At 35.2% G+C, this 26,434-nt stretch overlaps 1 protein-coding gene across 17 annotated transcripts in view; it reads right to left on the bottom strand.

The window, feature by feature from the left end:
* DMD (dystrophin) overlaps positions 1-26,434 on the bottom strand; it is a 1,145,450-nt gene that overhangs the window by 226,723 nt on the left and 892,293 nt on the right. For all 17 annotated transcript variants that reach the window (XM_064407380.1, XM_064407383.1, XM_064407377.1 and 14 more), the window contains one exon: positions 11,483-11,672. In XM_064407380.1, coding sequence (XP_064263450.1) covers positions 11,483-11,672 — 190 coding nt within the window. The remainder of the gene's footprint in view (positions 1-11,482; positions 11,673-26,434) is intronic.

Raw genomic sequence — 26,434 nt, 5'->3', positions numbered from 1 at the left:
TTTTTTCATAATTTAATGAGAAAATTTTAAAAGCAATATTTCCATCCTTTCATGTTAAATTAATTTACAGAGCTGTAAGCCATAATGAAAACAGAGAAATCATCAGCAAAACAGCATGCTAATAAAGACAGATTTCTACAAAGTTTCTTAACTAAACTCATAAAATAATTTTTTCTATTTCTGTCAGGTTCAGCTTGTTTCTATTTGTTCCCAAGTATTGAGACATGCAGTGAAAATTACACAACAATGAAAAAGCAGAAGCTACATAAGAACATAGAAATTGAGAAGAAGAAAAATTTTAAGCAATTCTGATATGTATTAGCATATATTCTAAATATCTGCCCCTATATTATGTGGAAATGTCAACCTCCAGCCTTGTGTAGTAAAGATCTTAGAAATAAACCCATAAAATATTTAAATTAGTAAAGCAGCATCAAAATTAAAATAAAATTAGTTAAATAATTTAAATATACCTATAGTTTCCTCTCCCTTTCCTCCATCTCACCCAAACAACTGGGTGAAGAGTTTCTATCCTCAGTCAGTCACAATAGGTGTTGACAATCTGTAAAAATCCTTTTGCTATTAACAGCACTTGACTCTCCCAGGATGTGGCTTAGTGCAAGGAATTGGAGGCTGTGGAAATGCTGCTTCAAGTTTGCTCCAAGGACACCACGCAGAATTTCTGCTTCTGCACCAGATCACAGAGCTGGATTAAAAATGGTAAATGCTGGTTTCACCTGAGGCAGTCTGAGCCCCACAGGACCTGGGGGTAAAAGTGTGTGCTCAACATCCAACATGAAACACAAGATAATGAAAAAACAATCTGTCACTTACAGCTCCCCTTGCAGAAATCACATTTTTTGGTTTTTTTTTTGGGCGGTGTTAAGCCTCCACAGTATTCCACGTCTCACAAATCAAAGGTTAAAATAAAATGACTACTTTTTTTTTTTTTTTTTAAAGCAAATCAACAAGCTGGGATTTAAACAATGTTGCAACTCTTACTCATGAGGCATAGAATTACAATATCACAGTTAAAAAGAAAAAGAGATGATCCGTTCAGGCTAATGCACTGTTGTGACTGTAATAGGTGTAACATAAGTGAGAACAGGTTTATTTCATAGCTTTGATCTCACAGCTTCCAGCAGGTTTCCAGGTTCTGGAAAGAAAGGATTTGCCACTTCATTTATAGATCAGGGAAATGCACTTTGATATAACCAGTACAAAAATAGCAGGACAACTGTAAGCTTTTCCCAGCAAAAGACCTTTGAAGTTCAACAATGAAATTAAGTGACTCAGTCTTCTGGGTTTTGTACTTACTCCTCTAGAAAGTGTGTCTTGATATTCTTTTTTGTTGAGCTATGAAGTAGTTGCAAAAAAAAAAAAGTCATTAAAATTCTGTCCAATCTAGCAGACTGAGGTAGAAATTAAAATTAGGTAGGTTTAATATAGTAGACAATGTATGGTATTTCTGGGGAGAATATAATTTATGTCTTTAATCTGTTTAGTTACTTAGCTACATTTTCTCCACTGGCAAAATTTGCCTAAAAACTGTAATATCAGATTCAGATACCACAAATTAATATTCTGTCATTGATAAAAAGAAGTCACACAGTCTCTTTTTAAGGTTAATTCATTTATTTCACAACAAATAATCAGTTTAACCTGATATAAGTTCTTTTTGACTGACACATTTTTCTTCAATCAAGCTGCTATGAGCTATGAAGACTTCTAACATAAAAAAATTACACAAAGTAAGAAAATAAAAATGTTCATCTTCAGAACTGATTAATATGCATGCTTCTTGATGCCTATGGCCTCTTTTGGTTTTGCATTATCTTTTCAACTACACAGACAGTACAGAGATGAAGATATTAATTCTAATTTGAGTCCAGATATTTTCACTCTCATACTGATTACTCTTAGTGCATAAAACTATATTCAACCTAAATAAAAATATGATGAGCAACTTATTATTTTCTCTACTATAATTGTTCATAAATACCGTGTTGTGTTGAAAGCTTCTAATTTACTAGAGCAAAACTGGAAAGCTAAATTTCTGTTCTCTCCTGCTGTTTCTACATCCTCTTCCACCTCCATTCTGATTCAGAAGAGTTATTCCCAACAGAAGGGTAAATGTGAAAAACTACTCTTATTTCAGGCACTTCAACCCATTTTATATGGAAAAGAAACATAAAGGACAGAAAGCATTAACACTTTCCCACCTGGTGACAAAAGTGGCAAGACAAGCCAGAACAACATCAGGCATAAACATTTCTCAGAGAGTCAGAGAAAAAAAACCCAAAAAACCCAAACTAATATCACTGTCTCAACACTTATAAGACATTTGTGTGGGCAGGAGGGTCAGCAGAAGACACAGCTTAAAACCTGGAGTGATCCAGCAGAAGAAATTTTCTAGACATATTCTCACATATCTTCTACCTGTGACTAAGTTCATGGTCATCATTTTGGGGAAAAGTGATCTCAGCAGGCTGAGTTTACATCTTGTTTCTTGTTTGTCTTCTATTGCCTCATGGGCAATTGCATGATTTAGAAGTATACAGTGTGGTAGGACCTACATGGAATTATAAACTCTTTAACCTATAAAAGATCACCAAATGAAGTGAAAAAACCCTACAAAACCCCCGCCACATTTACACACGAAAGAGAGAACACACACACATTTTGCAGTGAGTTTAGGCAGCTGGTGTAGATTTAGCTACTTCTAGGCTCTACCTAAGTCAGAGGAGGGGGATGTTTCTCCAGGAAGCAAACAGCCCCAGCTTAGCTGGATTAAAGTGCCCTTTGGAAGTGCTTCTCTCTGATCCTCCTCTGTGCAGAGCTGGGAATACAAAGAATTCCAACCAAGCTGAGCTCAGTGGCAAAACCTCCTGCAGTAAAACACATTCAGAAAAAGCTCTTGGACATTTCTCCATGGTGTGAGGAAGTACAAACACAGATTGCTCTTGGATTGCTAGGGAGGCGAAGAAAATGGGATAAGTGCATTTGGCCAGCTGCATAACTTTCTAGATTTCACCAGCTCTTAGCAGGAACTTAAACAGCTCACACACCAGTAACACTCAAAGTAGGTGACAGAAGTTGACTCTACATCACCTGCAGTACAAATTCCTGTAAGAACAGGTGGCAGATACACAACAAACTTGTTATGTGTCTTTTAAATAATTTTAAGGCAGACAAAACACTGGAAAGAGGGCAGTATTGCATTCCTATAATCTGGTTACTGAGTACATTAAACTGATACTTGGATACAAACATCAGGGCTTGTATCTGCTTGCATCAGTGTTTGCATCCTGCTGACTTCACCTAAAGAAAATGCACATATTTGAAAAAAAGCCACATAGCCCACATGGTGATCAGGTTATCTGGATAAGCTTAAACCCACATGAGAATATATATGAAGCATAATAGAATGTATATATAAATACAATAAATATAAAAGAACTTACAGAATTGATAAGCTTATATCTGATTTCCAGTGTCATAGGCTCCAAAAAAAGTCCATCAATCTCATGAGAAACAGCTCAATAGTGCTACATTAGGGTACATGGCAGGCATCATAACATTAAATTACCTTCCCCTCATAAAAATATACATAAAATCAGAGAAATAACAACACAAAAATAGCAATTATAAGCCCTAGAAAGAGTATTAAGTAGCTATATATTTTCATTACATTATTTGAACTCTGAAAATGAAATTATAATGGTTTCAGAGAAGTTAAGCCCAAATCTAGTCACGTTAACCGAGACAAAATACAGTAAAACTATGACAAGCAACTATAACTTAAGGTTGGATTTTCTGAATTCTCAAACATGAATTTTAACCAAATGGAAAATCTCGAACACCAGCTTACAATCTCCTAACCATTTAATACAGCACTGCCACAATAAAGGACAAATGTCCCCATCCAGAAAGTTGCTAAAGTTATCAGTGATAACAGGTGATGAACCCACTGGAATCACTGCAAAACAGGCTGACATAATAATTCTGTACTAATAGCCAAAGAAATAGTCTTTGGATTCATAAGTGAGACACATGGCAGTTTATGTGGTGAACATCAATAAAATGAAATCATCCACTCAAGACAGAAAACCTACAAAATGAAATGGAATCCAATGAAAATAAATGACTCAAATGAAAAATGTGACATGCAAGGAGAAATGAACATGTGGAACTTCATGCTGACATAAGAGATTCAAATTCTTGTCAGCAGTTGAAAGAAAGAAAGTGTAAACTTCTGACAGAAAATGAAATGGGACACTTGGTGCAGAAAAGTTACTTTTGCCAAACATTGTAAAAAGTAGATAGTGGGAGTTGCTACAGTAAACAACTGCTGCACAGTGCATATACAGAACAGCTAGTATTGTGAAAAAGTGTAAATTCACATCCAGAAAACCTGTGACATGACAGCTATATACTCATAAAAAGGGAAATTTGGAGGCACTTCTCTGAAGACAGCTATTTTTCTCAGTCCTATCTAAAAACCTTTCACAAAGCTGGTATAACTTTTCTCTGGAAATGATTTGTACTTTTATTTTATTCCTTATTTGTATTCCTTGTAGGTCATTGACTTCTTACATATTCAGGGAGGTATCTGCCCTAAGCCAAAATTAATACTTTTCCTCAGTTATGCACTGTACAATTTATCCCTTTTACATTAACATGTTAATAATCACAATGCAATTATTTTTTCTTTTTGCTTGCATTGGGAAAATACACATTTGGTCTCACAAATGAAAAATTATGTGCTCTTTAACCAAGTGTATTGAACAGTTTGGTAAGAGGCATAATTGCGTAAGCTACAGATACCCTTTTAAACCCATCATCAGAATATATTAAAGGCTACCACTGGGTTTTTGCCTAGTTTTTACTGATTATTCAATTTTCAAATAAATGTCCTATAAGCAATACAAAGTGAATAGAAGAATTAAATGGCAGATTAGACTGCACTAGTAAATACTGATGGTCATGGGAAGATGGAAGGGCAGAAGTCTTCAAAGTTCTGGTAACCACTCGGTCTAATTCCTGCCACTCCAAACTGATGGGTTACAGAGAAATAGGACATATCCTTCCAAACATTATGAGAACGTCCATCCATCCCTTCTTTGGATGTGGGAGAGCCTAGTTTAGAAAAGCCTACACAAAGAGTGATGGGGCATCCTGCAGAAACAATAAGGTTAGGAGAAAATGCAGGAATTGGAGCTTGCTCAGAATAACAGCAAACCATTTTATTCCTTCAATTACATTTCTACTTGGAATTTTTCTATGCTCTCCTCTAATAATCTTACTCAACACAACAGAACCTCACACTCCATGCTACAAAAGCTTTTCCCATCTAATCTGTGTTTGAAAACCTGTATTTAAAGCTGGTAGGGATTGGATGCTGATCTACAAATGAAAAATTAGGAACATTCCTCTGGTGAGCTCAATAAGCTTTTACAGAGGAAATACATAAATCAAAAAAGTGAGAATATACCAGGTTATTTAGCACATTTGAAAAGTGGGATTTTTCTTCTACCATGATTATGAGAACATATGCAAATGAGAAATTTATGTTATTAAAATAATTTTATGTTGTTTATTCCCATTCTAGTACCAGAGAACTAGATATCTTGATAAAACAAGCCTTTTACCTTCCAAAAGAAGATTTGTGCTGATGATTTCTTTTAAGTTGAGAAACAGGGAGGGAAGAAGCAGAATACACATCAATGCATCAACTCATAGGCAACTTGCAACAGCAATACATTTCTGGTTTTATGATACAGACCATCCAGACTAAACAAACTGAAACAAAATACATGAAAAAAAAGTAGTGGCATCTACCTATCTGGTTTATTGCTGATTTCTGACCACTTCTCTTTGATATCCAGCTAAGAAGAGCAGTTGTATTATCATTATCCCTGCTGAGAATCAGCACCTGAATCTCCTGTGAAAGTATTCAGTATGTGACACTTGCTGTTAACAACAAAGGAACATGAATCCCTTCCTTGTGATTGCTAATTGCAACACTGAAAAATTTGTGACCATGTGTTTTCAAAATAATATTTTTAAAAATTCCACACTGAGGAAAAAATTCACTCTGCGATGCTATCTAGCCCTTTCTCAGATTAGGTTGTAAAAGCACTTTTTTTCACACTCAAGATTTTTGAATTTCTCTTCTATTACTCAGTGGAATAAGATGGTACTGACAGTTGCTATTCTACTCTAGGTACTGTAGAACAGATTTTATTTTAGAATTGGCAACAAGTTAGTATAAAAGCCAAAAATGGAGAATTAAATAAAAAAAACAACAAAAAACCACAAAAAACCCCAAAAAAAACAGGTAAAGAAAGAAGATTATACATTATTTTCAAAAAAGTTTTCAGGGAACAATTATAAGCAGAAGCGACTGAAAAAGTATTTCAGAATGGAGAATGACAAAGTGCCTCAGAACAGAGAATGGAAGTACTTGAAAATAAATTAATATTTTTTTAGTAAATTCAAGTAAAATGAGCAAGAATATTACAGATGCATTCTCTTTTCTATTTTACAGAGATTTATCATCTAATCTATAGATCATTCACAAAATGAACTGTGTTGGAGAATAATATATAAATTTTATTTCAAATAAATTTGGAAGCAATGTTTTATCTCTCTAAGAACCTATCCTGATAAATAATTGAGAAGTGTCAGGAATATGCATCTACCTCAGCTTTTTACTACTGTAAAAAACCAGTTGCCTGGACTCCTTAAAAACAAGTGAGCACCTTTGAAGAATTGACAGGAATAGAAGAGACAAGAGTGCCTTGTTTGCTGTTCATGCCCCTTAGCTGATGTTTTTAGGTAAAAAGACCACTATGAGAAAATAAGGGTACTGTCCATACTGTATATTCTGAGGTATAACTTGAGGCACTGCATATTTTTCATATTATGAGCAGCAGAAATCCTGACTCTAATGGAAAACTACTTAGGTTATAGGCTAAGTGAGCATGAAGGTGGCAATAAAAATAAATCTGCTATGTATTTCATGCTGAAGTATTAACCTTGCTTCATTTATCATATTCTGACATACTTTTAGTCAGGTCTATACTACCAATAATTTGTCAGTCATCACAGATTATTTCAGAAACATTTTTTAAGCTGTGTATATAGTACGAAAGCATTCTCCAGTTATGTTTACCTAGGTGTCACATGCAGTATTCTTGGTCTGATTTCAGTGCAAAAAATGTGATTATATTCATCTACAGGCCTAATATTAACTGATTGCATTCATAAAGTAACAGGATAAATCCACACTAGCTTCAAAATTCTCTCTAATAACACATAAGCTGCATAAAATGTCACATACAATTATTGCTAAAAACACAGACTTGAAAAGTACTTCATACAATCATAACATTCTTAAGGTTGGAAAAACTTCAAAACAATCAAGTCCAACCATTCACCTAACACCACCAATTTCACCACTAAACCACATCCCTAAGTGACATGGGATCAAGGAATTGACTTTTTTGAATTGTGAGTCACAATTTGAATTGTGACTCAACTACTTCCCTGGGAAGCCAGTGTTTGTTCCAACATTTGACAACTTTTTCTTTGAGAAAGTTTTTCCTAATACCAAATCTAAACATGCCCAGGCACAGCTGAGGCCATTTCCTCTTAGGAGAAGAGACCAACTCCCATCTCGCCACAACCTCCTATCAGCTGAAAGCCTGAGCCTCCTTTCCTCCAAGCTAAACACCCCCAGCTCCCTCAGTCACTCCTCATAAAACAGGACTGGCCCCAAGGAGGAGCCCTGGGAACATCCCTGGTGTCTGTGTCCAGCTGGATGTGACTCCACTCCCCAACACTCCCTGGGCCCAGCCCCACAGATTGTTTTTACCCAGCAAAGAGCACACCCACCCAAGCCATGAGCAGCTGGTTTCTCAAGGAGAATGCTGTGGAAGTTCTCTTCCACATAATCCAGGAACCTCCTAGACTGCTTCTTCTCTGCTGTGTTTCTGCATTTCCAGAGGACATCTGGTAACTTGAAGTTCCATAAGAGAAAAAGGACTAGTGACCATGAGACTTCACCCATTTGCTTATGGAATATTTAAACCTTTTCTTCATCCTGGTGGGAGGTCTATAACAGACTCCCACCAAAATATCTGCCTTGCCGGACTTCCCCTGATTTTTAACCAAAACCACTCAACTCTGTTGAGTGGCACCAGCATCAAGCTCTAGACAGTCAAAACACTCCCTTCCATACAGGGCTCTCAGAACACCACTCCTTCCTTGCCTATCACTCCTAAGGAATTTATACCTATCCAGGCACACTCCAGGCCTGCAAGTCATCCATATCTCTATGATGGCAACTGTGCCATGGTTTTCCAGCTGCCCAATGGGCTCCAGCTCCTCCTGTTGGTTGTCCCTGCTGTGTGCACTGGTGCAGGTGGATGTTGAGCTATGGATCCCCCCACCTTTCTGCAAGGAAAACCCCTAATTCCTGTACAGCCATTCTCAGGTGATTCCATGGTGTCTGACTCATCAATAACTCTTGTATCTTTGCAGCCACAAGGATCTCCAGCCCCTACCTCCACCTATCAGACCAAAGGACCTCACTAGCACACCATCCCCCAAACATGCTGTCCCCAGGCTTATCTCTAGTGAGCTTGGTTTTATATCTTTTGCCGTTCAAACGCAGTTTACTCTTCCCTAAACCCTGGTAACTCCTGGGCAAAAATCCTTTTCCCGTTTGGGAGAGATGTACTCCATCTGTCACCAGCAGGCCTGGTGTCATGTAAACTGACCCACGATTATAATTAACACAGCTGACTGAGAGTTTGTATCACTAGAAGTATGAAAGCAGAAAGTGAAATTAATTTTCATCTCCTTCATATGGTTGCTTAACAAACCAGGCCTCATGAGAACACATGATGTATTTCAACTAGAAAAAAAAAGAAGCACATAATTACACAACTACTTGGAGTAGCGGGTTTGTATCCTTGCAAATTCTCCAGAAAGTATTCTAACTGTGTGAATCACCTCAACTATTACATTGCTGTCAGTTCAGACAAATGATGCATGCAAATACATGCTTGTACAAACAAACAGGGTGTTTATAATGCAACATTTTAATATAATTACATCATTGGGTAATTAGAATGTGCAGTTATATAAGTCTCACCTTTCTCCTTCTGCTACTGAATGAACTGCTAACTACTAAGGAAAGATTAATCTTTATTAGTGACAATTGAGTTAATGGTTTCTGAACATGAAAAGGAAAACAAATGCCTAAAATGTGATATTTTCCTAGACAAGCAACTGCTGCTATATAAAAAGTTTATGTACAGCAAGTCATTATTTTCCTAATTGTTTAAATGAATAAGATAAAGTTGGAAAGTGTAAAGCATGAAGCCAATGGAACACTAAAAGAGATCCTTGTCACTACAGATGACAAGGATACAAAGCTCCTACTGAACTCGGAAACTAAGGTTTTTCACTATTTGTGCAGAAGATTATCTATCAAAATACTGGTCTACAACTAGTGGTTAAAAATATCAGATTAAAACAGAATTGGAGCATTTCAAGAGTCCTAGTGATTATTTTCACATTATCCAATTCTATGGAACTGAGTAAAGAGCAAGACAGAGACTGTAGATCTAAATTCATTTGTTATATTTGACCATAACTTTTATGCATTCTAATAAACTCAGGGAGTCAAAGTTTCTTTCCAAAGACTCACTAGACACAGGTATTTAATTAGGAAGCACCATTTTATTTACCTCCTAGGATCTGAATTTTGCCTGGTTGGTGAGTGAAAAAAAAAAGAAAAGAAGATTTCTTGTGGGAAAAAAAAGTAAGTTGGAAAATTCTAATTCTGATGGAAAGAATTTAGGATTTTTTCTATGCTGAGGCAGGGCTTGCAGTTTTACTACACATATTGGATGATAGCAAACCATATTGAGGACATGGACTGTATTTGAATATGTCTGTTTTGATACATGTACAATTTACATAGTGAGTTTCTTGGAATATACTGATTCTCAGTCATTGCCTGATGTGTTATGTAGGGTAAGTATATTTCTGACCCACAATACAGAGTTAAGAGAAAGGCTTATCACTATTTATGCTTTATGTGGCTGATTGTATGCATTAGTGAGCAATAACCCCTTTCCACAAAGAATGTAAATACATATTTCAGAGACTTTTGTGACGTAGTAAAGCTCCTTTTTCTCTGAATCATTTATATGCTTAAACTGTGTGCAAACTACACATTTATATCATGTTCTTGCTTTTCATCTTTATACATCAAAGTGAATTGTGAGAGAGAGCTCCCACAAGCAGGGTGTGAAGCCTGAAAGAATCAATGCAGAAATACCTGAGAAACAGAATGAAAAGCTATACTCTCTTTCCTGATCATTCAGCTGGCATCATAAATTTATTCTATTGATAAAATTGTGTTCCATTACCTATTTTTACCATATAGATTAACAATATTTTCACCACTATCAGGAAAATGTACCTGTTTGAACAAAAAGCTTTCACAATAAAGACTTGATACAGAGCACTGGGTTATGGCTACTGCAAATATTGCCCATCATAATAAATGAATTTATTTTGCAGCTAAGAATTCTTGAACTACTATATAAATTAACTCTTTTTTTTTTTAAACGCTTATAGCTAAATTTTTCACAGTATGTTTTTCATCATTAAATAAACTAAGGCATAGATTATCCAGGGCCTTAAATCTCCAGTTTTGAACTTCCTGTCAAAATCAAAATAATGCAGTATGAATGAATACAAGAAATTTCTTCACTGAAAAGGTCACTGAGTTTTAAAAGAGGCTGCCCAGGGCAGGGGCTGAGTCAGCATCCCTGAAGCTACTAAAAGATGTGGCACTAGAGGACACAGTTCAGTGATGGCCGTGGCAGTTCTGGGTTAATGGCTGACTTCATGATCTTAAAGGTGTCCTCCAACCTAAACTATTATATGATTCTATCAATACTGGAATAAAGGGTCCTGCCTTCCAAACATCCAATCAACCTCATATTCAAAAAATTTAAGACCTCAAGCAGACATATCTGTATTCCTCTCAATAACTGTAGTGAGGAAAATGCAATGGAAGTATAACAACATAGTTCAACAGCTCCATCTCAACCAATTAATTTTCTTTCGCCTCAGGATTCTCTGGAACAATAAATACAATATTATCTTTCTTTAAGATTATTTTTCCCCCAGAGGAAAATAACTGTATGAGAACTGTCCAGGCATTTACTATGAAAATTTGCATTGTTATCTCTTTTTATTACCGCAATAGAGCGTGTTGACAATAGACTCCCAAATTACCATTTCTTCATGTATTTGAAAGTAATGGAGAAATACTAATTCAGTTAAGCTACAAAGAATAAACTTGATGCAAGTTATATAACTTCTATAAATATTAGATATGCTTGATAAACTCTCATGTTTGTCAAATGCCTCTATACCAAAGTGCTTGGCTTACCTGCCACTGTTTCATGAGGTCCCGAACCATTTTGGCATCCTCTAGTGTCTTTTCTTTGTGTGTAGCATCCTGCAGGACATTTGCAGTTGTTTCAGCTTCTGTAAGCCAAGCAAGGAACTTTTCAAGATCCAGGTAGAATTGCTGCAACATTCTTAGGGCTGATTCCAGAGCTGCTTCACGTTCACAAACCCTGCACAAGTACAAATAATCAAATACAGGGCTCTTTGGAAGAAAACAAACCTTAATCTTTAAATCAAAATATAAAAAAGACACACAAAATATTTTTCATGTACCAGTCAAGGTAACTTTGCTGATACATTAGCTACAGAACTTGTACTGTATGTTTGGCAGGTAGAGTTCTTTTTTTCTATGTTTTCACAAGAAAAGTAGTAAGTGGAATAAGTCTGACACAAAATTAAGCAAAAGCACTTCTTTCAAAGTACTATGCCAAAAATATGCACAATGGAAAATCAGAAGTAATTCCCTGATTTTGTTTTAATAAAAGACTATTTTTTTACACAACAGTGTAAATTCTTGTTGATTTCTAGAAATCACAAAATAGTTCCTGACCACTGCACAATATGATAAATTCAATGCTTAATTTTCACTACTTGAAACATTTGGAGATTGTGTTCAGCACCTTAAACCCTTGTAACACTAAAGGTTGTGATGGACTTTGTGATTTTTTAAAATGTATTATTATTTTATTTTTAATTTGAATGTGCTAAATTACAAGGATGATCTCTATCAGTTTCAGGATAAAATACAATTTTTAAAGACAAAGGCTATCTTATCCTTGGGGAAGGTCTAACTCAGATTAGGAAAGAACACTAAAGATTTCAGCAACTCTGGTGTTGTAAAAACCATTAAAGCAGATCTGTGTTATATCAACATTCATGTGCAATGTAGGTGTCATGTATTCATTGATATTTTTACTTTGAACTTGAGCAAAATATGGATTTAGAAAGAGGAACAACTAAGTATGACATTGTTATTAGCACAAATCTGTCAAGGTTTCTTACCTATTGTATTACAGGCATATTTGTTTAAACCAACATGATACCGAAAAAATTTTTTAAGATCTGAAAATACTTAGTAAGGTCATTTGGTAATGTGCATTGCTTCAAGTGGAATGAATGCACGTTGATGCACACCTATGTTAAGTCTACACATCTGTGGTGATCTTCACATACCTCAATAGATTTCCTGCCTAGTTACTTAGGGAGAGACTGGGATACTAGATTCTAGCAGACATAACTTCTCAAGCTGTAATTAATTAGAGGTGGAAATGAAATTTCCAAGTGTGGATCTCTCTTTCTAATCATGTTTCCTGTCGTGAAGGGGTTGTACTCATTGGTAAGTGATGATATCCCCCTTAACCCCAGTTCAATACTGGAAGTGAGAAAAGAAAAAAAAAAAAAAAAACAAACCTCAAAACCAAAAAAACTACTACAACAGGTTTTGCCAAGAAGCACTGACTTAACAAGTTTTTTGACAAGCATATAGTTAATAATTGCAGTAGAGGATAGTAAGAACAGAAAAAGTCAGTCAGAGTATAGGCAAGGACAACCACTACAGGAAAAAAGATATCCTTCCTGAGAGAACTGCCATATTTCTATTAAATTTTTAATCCTTTGACATCTTATTTGCTTTCCCCAATAATTTTGTTAAAAAAGGACTTATTTTTCATTCAAAAACTGAGAAAGCTACTGAATGCCTCACTACAAACTCATCCATCAGGGTTTTTTTAAAGCTTAAAAATGAGGATTTTCACCTCAGTTGCACCTGTTGCCACATGCAAGCACTCTCCACATCATGGCACTGCTTAGGCTGCATTAGAATGTGTCCCCAGGGGGCTGTCAGTGGGAAACACTCAGCTGCAGGATAGTGAACATGATCTCTTTCCCAGCTTTATTCTACGTGGGCATAAACATGGCTTGTGGTCAGGCTGCACTTCTAATTTAAAATAACTGCAGTGAAAGAATTTGTTGTTGTTTTTTTTGAACTAAAGATTAATTACCTAGAAATGACACCTAAAGATACTAGCAATATACATTAAAAGATAATAAGACACATAAAATCTTTTACCTGGAAAAGTCTGTATTGACCTATTTACCACTTTTAGCTCAAAACCAGCATTACATTTATTCAACACAACTTGGAAATGGAATAGAATTTCATGAACTAAATATATTTTTTTCCAGTTCTTCAGAGCACAATTTTAGGATATGCTTTATAGCATTATTCTAATTCAATTTGCAGTGTGCAGCATGGTAGTTAATAGCCTTTGCAGAATCACATAAAACATTTTTTTCTCATGCACTTCCTTCATAATATGAAAGGCACATTTTTAACTACTGTACACCTGGATTCATATAAATACACAGCAATTCTCTAAAAATAACAACATTCTGCAAATACACAGTGAGATAAAAACAAAACAAAACAAAACACAAGCACAGATATGAAAAAGATATTAAAAGTGAGAGCAATTTGGAGGATTACTCAAGGTCAGAATTAGTGTTTTAGAGAAACTCTTGGACTTCAAGAAAGAAATATAGCATTTTATTGATCTGAGCAAATAATGAAGTTTTTATCAAGAAGAATTTTCTGGCACTTCTATGATGAACAGAAATCTTATGGCACATAATTCTTTCAGTCTGCAGAAATGTGTTTCTTTATAAGCATACTAATACCATAATTCCACCAGAAAATATGTAGTACATATTACTACCTATTTAGTTACTATGCAACTACATAGTCGCTGCATTTCAAATTTTGGTACAGTTAACATGCAGTAAACATTCAGTTACATTGACTGTTCTGCAGCATGTCAATAAACTTCACTCTATGTGTCTTTCTCACTACAAAAGTATGAAGATAGAATGGAAAAAGGTGGTCTAAACATGAAGAATAAAACTGAGCATCAAATCCAGCATATGCTAAATTGCACAGAATCAGAGGGGTTAGAGAAATATGTATATTTAACAAGACATTATTGCACAAAACCAAAAGATGCTTTCTCTTTAGTCTCCATTATTCAGGTATGTTTAATTTCACAGTGAGTGTAAGCAGTAAAAAAAAAAAAATAAATGGGATAATAATGTTTTAATCTGTTATACTATGATATAAAAGTAATCACAGAGTGTATAACCAAAAGCTTCTTATTCAAGGAAGAAACATTAAAGGTGGTATTAATCTTATTTTCATCTAGACACCCAGAAGACAAGCAAACTATACTCCCTCTATAAAACACACAGACACAGCATTTCTGGAATTCAGATTTTCCTCCCTTACCTACACACATCTGTTGTACCAGATCAAGGTCAGAGTAAACTATTTCTCTTGACTACAACAGTAAATCATTTAGACTTTTTAATTTTACAAAAGCTTTAAATTTTTTTATGTCTAAAAGTAGGCAAGCTGGTCCCCAAACACCCTTGCAAATTTGATTTTTAGGAACTAGTACCATCAGTGACAGTGGACTCACCAGCTCTAGCTGTTGTGTGAGCTTTGTGCAGGACAGAAGTTATGATGCTCTTTAAGTACATGTCAGCTGAAGGCTTTGAGTTGAGGGAATAATGGTGGCATGTCAGGGGAAGTGAGTCAAGCAATGTGTGAACATTTATACTGCCAGGAAGCTGTTTTTAAGGGCTTTAAAACAATGCACACAAAGGGAAGGTTACCAGCCTCTGTTTCAGGACATTGCTGTCGTGCTGAAAACTTTTAAAGCTAATAGTTTTTAAACATAGTAGTACACAGTACACAAGTATTCATGAAGAAAAAAGAGGGCAAAATTAAGTTATCATCTCAGAATGTTCTGTGATTCTGTGATTGAAGTTATTGCAGGAGCACTTCATTCAGCACTGCCAAATCTCATACAACACAAGGAATACAGTGTTTGTGCGGGCTCTGCAAGTGTGAATATCAGATTTTCTTCAGCTGTAATGTTTGCTACATAATTTGGAGAAAATCATTCACATTTTATGAGTACCTGTGTATTTCAAATTGCAATGCTTATTCACAGAACGAGATACATTGTGAGGGTCAGTGTGTGAATAATGCTTTGAGATGCTCAGGTAACAGGACTCACAGTAAGTGCAGAGCACAAAATAACACACTGCTATTCCCCAGATATTTCTTTAAGAGCAATAAAAGTAAAGCAACTCTGTATCGTTCAGTGTTCAATAGATCACTAAATCACACTTCCATCTGCAGACTGTAGTGATCTAAAGTTATCTCTCTGAGATACAAAATAAAATATCCTGGACTACTGGCTGACAAAGCATCAGGAAAGGGTTTTACTTCTACGGTTCCTGTGGTTTTCTCTCTGTAATTGTATTTTCTCTTTTCTAACAGTGCAGCTCCATACAATAAAAAATAAAATAAAATTTAAAAAGTTACCTTAATTTCCTATATTCAGCCAACTATCACAGAAAATTTGAACTACATGCATCATCCTATTAATGCTGGAAAAAGTTTGCACCATTTTCATAAGGTTTATACCTTATGAAAAGGTATAATAAGGTTTATACCTTCAACGAATATGAAAAAGGAACAATTGCAAAGTTTTATTGGAATATTTAATTTTTACTACTAAATAAATTTAAGCTCTCACTGGTAGCTCTTCTTCAGCTGCTTTAACTTGGACTGATAAAGAACCTATCAAAGATGGAGAACAATTTAACCTTAGATAAAGTTGGAACACTTCATCTAAGTAAAGAGATGTCACAGATATGAAAATTAAATTCTTAAAATAACTATTATTGATGTAATTTTGAAATGCAAATTCAAAATAAATCATATTCATTAATTTTGGGATTACTGGTTGGAGGAACTTTCTTTCAGAACCTAGGACTACATTCCACAGTGCCAGTTAAAGTTATAAATATATGCCAGTAAGTGATGGATGTTCGGATTAACTCTGGAATGCCTGTTACAACATTCAGTGGGGAAAATTACACTGAGACAGCATTTTAAGTCCTGCTTTCCTGGGTTTCTCTGGATGTCAACTAGCTCAACACCACGGTAAGGGGCACTCAGGATTTTTGCAGGATCACTTCTGCATGAATATGCCTTTTAGTTTGTCCATCTGAACAGAGGTACTAGGCTTTTTCTGCCGTAGATTATTGGAATGTAGATGTGGATATAAATTTTTGGAGTGATCTTTAAATATGCAAACTTATGTCCTACTGACACTATTTTTTCTGGCTTGTTGGAATATGTTCTTAACCAAGATCTTGCAGTACTGGAGATTGCTCGCATGTGTGCAACCCTACCTCTGAAATAATTTTGTTGCAAATGGCTAGAAAGCCTCAAATTGTAACCTAGAGCTACAACATCAGCATCCAAACCACCTGAGATCAGTGTTCACATGTAGCTGACATATATCCACAGGCCCTTATTCTCTTGTTATTCTGAGTGAGGAGCCAGGAAAGCTTTGGTGTGCTGGTCCAGAATTTTGTACTCTAAAGACAGGCTTGGGAACTGGCTGGGTATCAGCCAGCAGGTGGTGAGCAATTGGATTGTGCATCACTTGCTTCTCTTGGGTTCTGTTATTCTCTCTCCCTCTCCTTACAGATACAATTAATATTAATAATAATATGAGTAGAATATTCAGTGTCATTCCAACCCTCCCCCAAATAAGTAAATTGTTCTTATTTAGCTTCTCTAGAGGAGAAACCCAGGAGATTTAGCTTTTCTTTCCAATTCTTCTCCCTGCTGTAGGGAAGTGAGCAAGTGGTTGATGGTACTGAGTTACTGGCTGGGGTTAAACCTCGCCAGTGCAGTGCTTCTCTCTGCCTTCCATTAATTTCTCAACAACTTGATCTACTGCCCGAGAGCTGACTTGGCTTCTTCAGATAAGCTGAAGGGCATCTCTGTCTTGGCTGCACTATCCATACTTATAACAAATGAATAACCAGTGATATAATTTTAAATTCCAGATTTAATTGGGCGTACAGAGAGTTTAAGTGCAACAGCTGGTCCAAAAGAGACACACAAAGGCAGCTCTCTGCTGATTCTCTTTATTTCTGCAGGAAGGAAGAACAAAAGCCCTCAATGTCCCCATGGTCTGATTGGAACTCAGAATGTCTTCACAGAGACAAAGTCCTGCTCTTTTCCTAGCAATCACAGTTTCCTAAATGACAACACTTTCCTCAGATATGAAAATTAGAACATTGTAAACCATCTCCTGATCATAGTGATAAGTTCAAAGTTTGTCTTTTCTTAAAAATCTGTTGAGACAAAGGGGGAAATGTTTCAACGAACAGTTACTCACTCTACTAAGCGAGATGCAAATCATTTTTTCCTGAACAATTTTTGTATTTTAAATCTCTTCAAAACAAGAAAATGTGTTTCTGGTGTTTCTGTACTTAGGAAAATGGATGCAGCAAGAGAGAGGAAATAATTTCTTTTGCTACTGTGCATTGGCTGGCTTGTTTCTTAGCCTTATACCTCTCAAAGACTTTCTTGAAAGAAACAGGATTTCTATAAAAATAACAAAAATCATCAACCCTTCTCACAGCATTTTCCTCTGAACTTTCTTTGTTACTAAAGATACTAAATCAATTTGAAGACATATTTTTGAATTTAGACTGTTTGTCCCATACATTTCTTTTTAAAGCACAACAGATATTGAATAGTATAAAGAGGAAAAAAAAAAACAAAAACAAAAAAAAAAAAAAAAAAAACCACCAAAAAAACAAACAACCCCAAACCCTATATTTATCCATAGTTTCAGATCAGCCTTGGATATTACTCTCCATCTATTCTACACCATTTTTTATGAGACTGAGAAGAGTTGCTAAAAACAAAGGAAATATCAGCTCCTGGGGGGCAAGATCACATGTATGGACAGGACGTTTAAACAACCCCTTTTTAATTAAGCACCTAACAAGATCAGCACAAGGGCATCTGTGTTATCCTGTAGGAAAAATTCTCATCAACCTTTTAAAAAATAATTTCTGTCTCTACTTTATTCACTCATGTCCCAAAATACCTCTTCATGGGATAAAAAAGAGTTAGAGGGAATGTTTTCTAACAGGCTTTTCTTGCCCCCATACTTCTGTCTCCTTTCCCCAGCTTGCTTTGGCATAGGTTAGAAATATATAAAAACATATTATAAGTGTACATCTTCTCCAACCATCATAACCATAGATTATCACACTTACATGGTGAGCTACAGAACAATCATTAATGAAAATAAGGCGATTCCTTTGTAATTACAATCAAATACAGGTTATCCTTTATGCTATTGAAAACAGTTTATGTTTGTTTGTGATTTTTTATCTCCCAATAAATTTTCATTAAAGTCAATCATTTTCCAGAGAGTAAATCATAACTTACCAGGTTAATGAGAAGGGGATCTGAACAACACTCAACAATCACAGACATATGAGGTATCATTAAAAATTATTTATAGACACAGAATTATATTATGATTAATTCACTCCAGAGGCTTTTCTAAATAGCCCTCAGAAAAAGAAAAAGAAAAAGAAAAAGAAAAAGAAAAAGAAAAAGAAAAAGAAAAAGAAAAAGAAAAAGAAAAAGAAAAAGAAAAAGAAAGGAAAAACAAAACAAAATCCAACAGAAAAAACAAGCTGGGAACCCCCCTCCCCTCAGTTCTCTGAACCCACAGAACAGATTCCAGTCTAATCTGTGTATAATTCAAGTAATGCCCCAATAAGACATGGGAAGATAATATTTAACAATTCTGTTACTCCTATTAAAGTGAGAAGTCAGAAAAAGAAGATATATTAAAATCAAAACTTAAACCAAACCGACAAAACTAGTCTGTTATTCTAACAAAAGAAGCAAAAAATATTATTGTTCTGTTTGTCTTCTTCATACTTCATGGTCTATAATATGTAGAATTAAGTTTTTTCTTGCATTCCGAAACATATCATTCTTTCCAAATTCCAAGACAGTCAAGAATACCATTTAATAAACAGCATATTAATTACTCAGATGTAATTTAGTATGATAAAATCTTTGCTTTCTAAGACAGTGAAGTATAATTTAAAATGATTATGGAATTAATTATATTCTAAAGGCACTTGTTTTCTTAGGCTTACTTAGTGCAAAAACAACTAGATTTAATAAGACTGTGAAATGCACTGATGGCATTACATGAAATCAATTAGGGCTCACAAAGGATACTATTAAACTGTTAGTGTAGTTTTCATTTGGAGCATCATCCTCTGAGGGCTGAACTCCATGGCCTAGCAAAAAAAGTGATTTGCTACCATGCAAGAGAGAGAGAAGCCTCAATTCCCAGGCTGGAAAACTTGTCTGGCAGCACTTACAGTTCTTATTGTACCATGCATCATATTAAGTAACATTAAGTAAACACTTAGATAAACACACACATTATTTTTTCCTCTCTAAAACATGGGCCTCAAGTAGTACTCACATTACACAAAGATGCTGACAGATCAGACTGGCTCAATATATTTTAAAACATGTATTCTGTCAACATATTTCAAGAAGCATAAAATACTAACCAGAAAAAAAACAAAACAGATCTGTAAAATTCAGGCCAGAAGCAGCTGGTAACAAAAACTGGTCAGCATCTGAATAAGAAGGAAAGAAGGCAGCCTGCCTATTGCCTCTTATGTTTATACAATTAAAAAAAATTATTAGTTGCAAGAACCACTCCATACCTTCTACATTTACTTTTTACTCTTCAGGAGGTTTCAAACTCCAATACAAAACTGAAATATAGAATAAATTCTCCATTATATGCAGATAATCTGATTAAAATAGATCTGCTGCAGAAAGATGTTAAAACATCAGGCACTACAACCAGACATAGATGAGAAAATAGAGAAATACTAATAATTATTATGCAGATTCAATAACATGGAAACAAAGTGTAGCTCTAGTTCTCTTCCTCAGGATCATGCAAATAGAAATAAATAATTAAGTAGTGAATTTCCAGAGCTTAGTTCAGCAAATTCACATGGTATTAAACTCACTCTCTGTTCAACAGAACTTCAGCATGTGTTTGATACAAAAGCCTTACAGAGAAAATCCTAACTCCACTGAGGATGAATGGCTAACCTTCAGCTGACTTCAAAGGGAACAGGATTGTTCTCTGATAGTTCTACCTCAATTCTTTTTTGGATGAACGTCAAAGACAAAAATTCTTAGTAGGAGAAATCATAACCCTTCAAACAACAATTCTGGACCATTTAACAGAGTGGAGAGAGACATAAATACACCAAATCTCTAAGTCTGGGAGTGAGGAAGTCTGACTATACTGTTATGAAGAGACAAGACAAAAATGGATATACCTGAACCTTTGTGTGCTCACAGGCAATTGTGGCAGAGTCATCCAAATCTTTCTCTTAAATAGTGTGTGATTTCCTTCCTAATGATTATTCAAATAGTTATCAAGTGTTTACTTTATCTTTAAAAAAATACTTGATTTGCCTTGAGATCTATCATTTTGTACTCACTGCCATGCAAGTATCCTCTATATATTACAGATAATTTATCCAGCATCTGAGGAGATGCATTTCTTTTCCTTAACATATGCCTACCTGTTCTCAAACACTTTACAAACTTTAGTCAGGGAAATGAACACATAACTGATACATTCATCAGTTTAACTGGTGATTCAGCTTTACTTCAGCTTATGCACAGAAATCCATAAAGTATATCATAACCTCTTTACAAGCAGCTATTTGGGAAGCAAGTTAAGGAAGCAAAGTTTTGTTGCAGAAACCTCTTGAATAAAAGAAAACTGAGATTGAGAGTATATAATGTGGTCAATGTAAATAATGTTCAACCCTGAGCATTAGGAGCCTTTTCCAAGGGAGTAGTAAAAGGTAGTATTTAGTGCAGTAATGAACCACTAGGAAAAAGGTATGAAGAGCAAAATGGTAAAATTATTCAGATTAACCAAACCCAGAAGAATTTGAATAATTCCAAATGGGAAAAACCATCAGCAATATGTTAGCAGAAAGATTCAATAGATGTGTTCAAAACAACAGACACAACAAGGAATATTTAAGCTCAGTATAATCTGACAGCTTCTGAACTAGCTGTAGCCTTGAAGAAATTCAATATTTTCAATCAAGCCAAACAACTTACTGAAGGTTCCAGTATATATTAGCATCTCAAATATAGTAAAAATGAAAGGAATAACTATTTATGTCCATCTTTAACTTACTCTCCTGAGAGTGGGCTGTGTACCTTGTCCCAGCCAGCAGAAAAGAGAATAGCACCAGACATAAAAGCAGTGACATGGTGGGAAAACAAATTTATCTAAAGCAAAATTTAATAAATACATTCCATACTTCTACTTTTATCTTCCCCAACATGAAAAGAAATAACAGTGACAAATGTCCATAGCTCTAAGGGGTCAGCACAGTATAAAAAGCAAGGGGGTCAGCAATGGCAGATCTGAACTATGATTTCTTAGTGCCATCTTATTTCACAAGTATATTCTGCTGGTGTTTCCACAGGAAAAAAAAAGAGAAGACAACCACTGTAAGAGCTGCCCCCCATCCCTTGGAGTAAATCCTCACTGAGAAACTTACAAGTAAACTATCTCAAAAATAAATCTAACTTCTTGGAATCAGTAAAGGTATATTGTTCATCAACTGACACTGCTGGTAATTCATTAACGTAGCTGAAGGATCAACCTCAGACATGCTCCAAGCACCAGGAACTCATGGAAATTTTGGAACTGTGGTAAGAAACACCATCAAGTTTTTCAGATTTTAAGGTAAAAAAATAACTGAATCTATCATATATAAGCCATATTGTGGGGTACAGAAAACACAACCTAGAGTTAAAAAATCCCAACACTAAGTTAGACTCTAACTTGATGTGAATTTACAAAACAAAAAAATCATACACAATAAAGGAAAAAAAGAACCTATTAACGAAAATAAGGACAAAAGCAAACATATAACACTACCAAGATAAAATGCAGAAAGAGGGAAATGGGCAAGCTTGGCCCTTTAGACCCTTCATAAAACTCTGCTTTTACCATACACTGTGTCAATTAAACCAATGGAATCTCAGAAATACATGGCACATTTTAAACAGAAAAAATAATACCATGAAATGGACCCATATAATGCATTGCCACAAGGCACTACTGTGCTTAAGCAGATGTATCTCAGATATGTAACTGATTATGTATCTTGCACAAAGGAAGAACCGGCAGAAATGCCAGCTAGAGTGGGTTCCAAGAGCTATTATTTCTTATCATTTGCAGAAGATAATATTTTTTATAGCTTGCAGGAGATGTAATGCTTAGTAGCTGGGAAGTGCTCCAAATTTCTTATATTTGTCAGGGAATATAAATTTGGGGTATTGGTCAAAATTTAATTGATATTGGATGACAAACAACATGAACATACAACATAATCTTTTCCTTTTCACAAATTCCTTGCTTACTTACTGTTTTCCATTTTATGCATTTGTATCAGATTCACATAAATGCTCTGTCCTCAAGATTTACCAGTGGAATCTCACCTCTCCTCAGTGATTTTTCACCATGCCTATTTTGGGACATGCAAGAAAACCACATTGCTAATTCTACTGCTTTCCAATCTGCCCTCTGTGTTGCCACTTCCCCAAAGCCCTGCCTTGGTCAGCAAGAGTCACAACCATCAGCCTCTTGTGCCACTGATCCTTATCAGGAATAATGGGAACTCGTTATTTATTGATTTCTTTGTGACTTTATATAAAAACATGTGATTGAAATTTCAGTCATAGCTAAACAACAGCCACACAAAAAAGGCAAGCACTGCTGCTGTCAACTTGACATGTTTGGTGGTAACCTCCAAAGAGAGACTAAGCATTTAATAGCAGACTGAATTATGCTTGGTTTCAAGCATGACTGACAAGCCAGCAAGGGGAAATCTTAAACTGCCTGCACAGCAGCTGAAGAAATACAAAAATACAGGGAAAACACCAGGGGAAAAAAAAGCTATCACAATAATAACAATGCAAACAAAACATGACAACTAAGGTCAAATTCTGTTCCTGGCACTCTGCTAGTCCATCAGCTTCATTAATTTCTGTGCAGTTTGTTTTAAAGAACATGAAGCCTGATAAGAAGTCTATTGAGGGGACTGAAAAGACATTCATTTTTTCTATGAGCTTTGGATGAAAGCAGCAATCAGTTTGCTGTAGTTTGTTAATTTATATATAGACTAATAGGAAACAGATTTAAGGTTAGAATTTCAGGGCACAGAGCATTAGCTTCTGTTCTTGTTCAAACAGAAACTAAAATTTTCTAATTACTGCAGAAAATCTCACCTTTAAGAGAAAGATCAACACATTTGTCTTAATTTTCTAATGGGAGGGGAACAAAAATTGACTTGTCTGTTCTTTCACAAACCAAACTTATTCTTCTTTTAGTACCTTGGTCCTCCTTCATCTACTGCATATGAAAAGAGTAATATTTCTGAAATAGGGCAGTTCTTTGATATGCCCACATTAAGCTTCATTTATGATTGAAGTCTGGCCACAAAACTGATCTCCCTTTAGAATACTGTTCCATAAACTATTTAATGATTTTGTCCAGTTCAATTTCCCTTGAACACCAGAGCCGTCCTCCTTTTCAACAGAAAGGAGTAAAGAACATTCGACACACAGTAATTATGAACAAAGAAACAGAATTTTGTTTTAGTCAAGAGCAAAATAAAATCCAAGAATGTGGAAAAAAAAAGTGAAATAGCAAGTGTCAGAGCAGTAAGGAATGGTCTTCTAAATGCATTTCCTGCTTAGTTTCTGTTGGTAACTTGCTCACTGTACTGGAAACTGATGGCCTCACAGCAGGACACCAGCCCTAGTCTCCTTTTTAATTGTGCACAATTAAATCATTAACACTGGATTACAGCTGGAGCATGGTGCTAGTAACACCAAGGTCCTGGGTTCCATCCCTTTATGGGCCATTCACTTAAGAGCTGGACTGGAAGATCTTTGTGGGTACCATACCTCAGAATATTCTGTGATTCAAAACCCAAAACAACTAAGCTTTCAATGAACTGAATTCATGGTGTCTAGAAATCTGAGCAAATCCTTTGTGGAACAGAAAAAAATGGCCATTTAATTTAAAAACAGCAACACTTTTTGGCTTTTGATGTCATTTTTGTTCATCTGTGGGAGAACTTAGCAGACCTGCAGATGATCTATTGCTTTTCTGGAAGAGATAAGGGTACTAGACTATATATACTCAAGTGGTGGGAAAATTTACTTTCATTAAACTCATGCTAAAACTTTTAAGAAACTCATCCCTGAAGTCACAAGGATCCATAGATCCTTTTGTCAAATATTTTATTACTGATGCTACTCCCTCCTGAAATAACTCAAGAACTCTTTTTATAATGGTAAAAGACTTTCTCAAAAATCACAGGAATATGTTCACAAAGGTGGAAATGATGAATCACACAGTATTCTGGGTAACATTGCCTTTTCAGTGCATCCTACCAGCATTTCGAAAGCATATCCAAAACTATACTCTCAAATATTAAACCAAAAACATTCACTACCACTAACTGAATTCTCATCTTAGATCTCATGTCAGGACTGCACAAAAAAGTGCTGCCAGCTGAGTGGAGGCTAAGATAAAACTGGAATATAAGCAGCTAAGATGACTTTTTAGATCTTCTGATTATATGAGCTTCATCTGGCAGCTTCATTTACTTCTTTTTACAATTTATTTTTCTCATAAGAGATTAAATGTCATCATTCTGAGGGGTGTCAGGAAGAAAAAATAGCAAAGCATTGTTAACTGATGTCGTTGCTGGTAACACTGATCTTATATTTGCTTGAGATTGTAAGCATTTTAGTAGAATGTCTTTCAAATATGTTACCTCTCTTTTATCTATTATCATAAAATAATCCCTCTGCATCAAATGTTTTTTTAGGTGTGCTTTTAAAAATGGATATATTAAGAAATTATATAAGTAAAACATAAACCGAAAAACATAACAAATTAAAATCAAAGCATTTAAACCTTGCCATTCCCACCCTTCTCATAGTCCTTGTCTGAGGATTTAAAATAAAGGTAACAGGTTGAAACAAAGAAAGCAAAAAATACTTAAATCTTTTGTAATAAGAAAAAAATCTTAGGTAACTTTAAAGACATCCATATTCTAAACACAAAAGGCAATATTTTTGCATCACAAACAGCAAATATAGAGTTTTTCTTTAGAGTTTGCTGGAGAGTAACTTTTGAGAAGTGTGGAGTGCTTTACTGACAAATTAGTTTCATAAAAATGAAAGGCTTCTTACGCCCACTTCTTTAATAAAAAAGACATGTGGATCCCATATATAATTCAGACTTTTCAGAATAATGCCAGATTAAAGGTTTTTTTGAAATCTTTGCCTGTTTTATTCAAAGTAATAGTCAACAGTGCTCAAAATTAACATGCTGACATATTAAATTATTTGGTCCTTGACATAATCTGAACTGCGATACCTCAGATTGAAGAGATTCACTTTTGTTTAGTGTGACCAGTTTTACTGATGGAGTAAAAGTACTCCAGTCCTTAAAGATTTCATACCAAGAGAAGTTCTCAAAGGCAGCATCTGACAAACATCTAGACTGAGAACTTCTTCCTTAAATGGTGTGGGCAGCGAAGATAAATGTTTTATCAACATCAACATAATTGCCCCACAATTACAATATTTTCCAACAGACTTTGCAATTTTAAATCAGAATCCATTGCTAAACTGGTGTAAATAACAAGCTTCAGCATGACATGTTCGTTGCAAGAAGCAGTCTCTCCTTGTGTCTACTTCCTTTGAGCTTGGCAAAATTACATTGAAAACCAATCAATAAATCACCACAGCATGATGATAAAAATGAAAATTATAGTAGTATTTTTTTGAAAAAAAAAAATAAAATTACATCAGAAAATGACATTTTTCACCTTCATCTAAAGTAACATTGCAAGGATTTCTTGCTCACACCCCCATGAA

This window comes from Passer domesticus, chromosome 2 (assembly GCF_036417665.1).
Source record: "Passer domesticus isolate bPasDom1 chromosome 2, bPasDom1.hap1, whole genome shotgun sequence".
Classification (NCBI taxonomy): domain Eukaryota; kingdom Metazoa; phylum Chordata; class Aves; order Passeriformes; family Passeridae; genus Passer; species Passer domesticus.
Note: the sequence above shows the minus strand (reverse complement) of the source record. Positions and strands in the feature narration are given on the sequence as shown.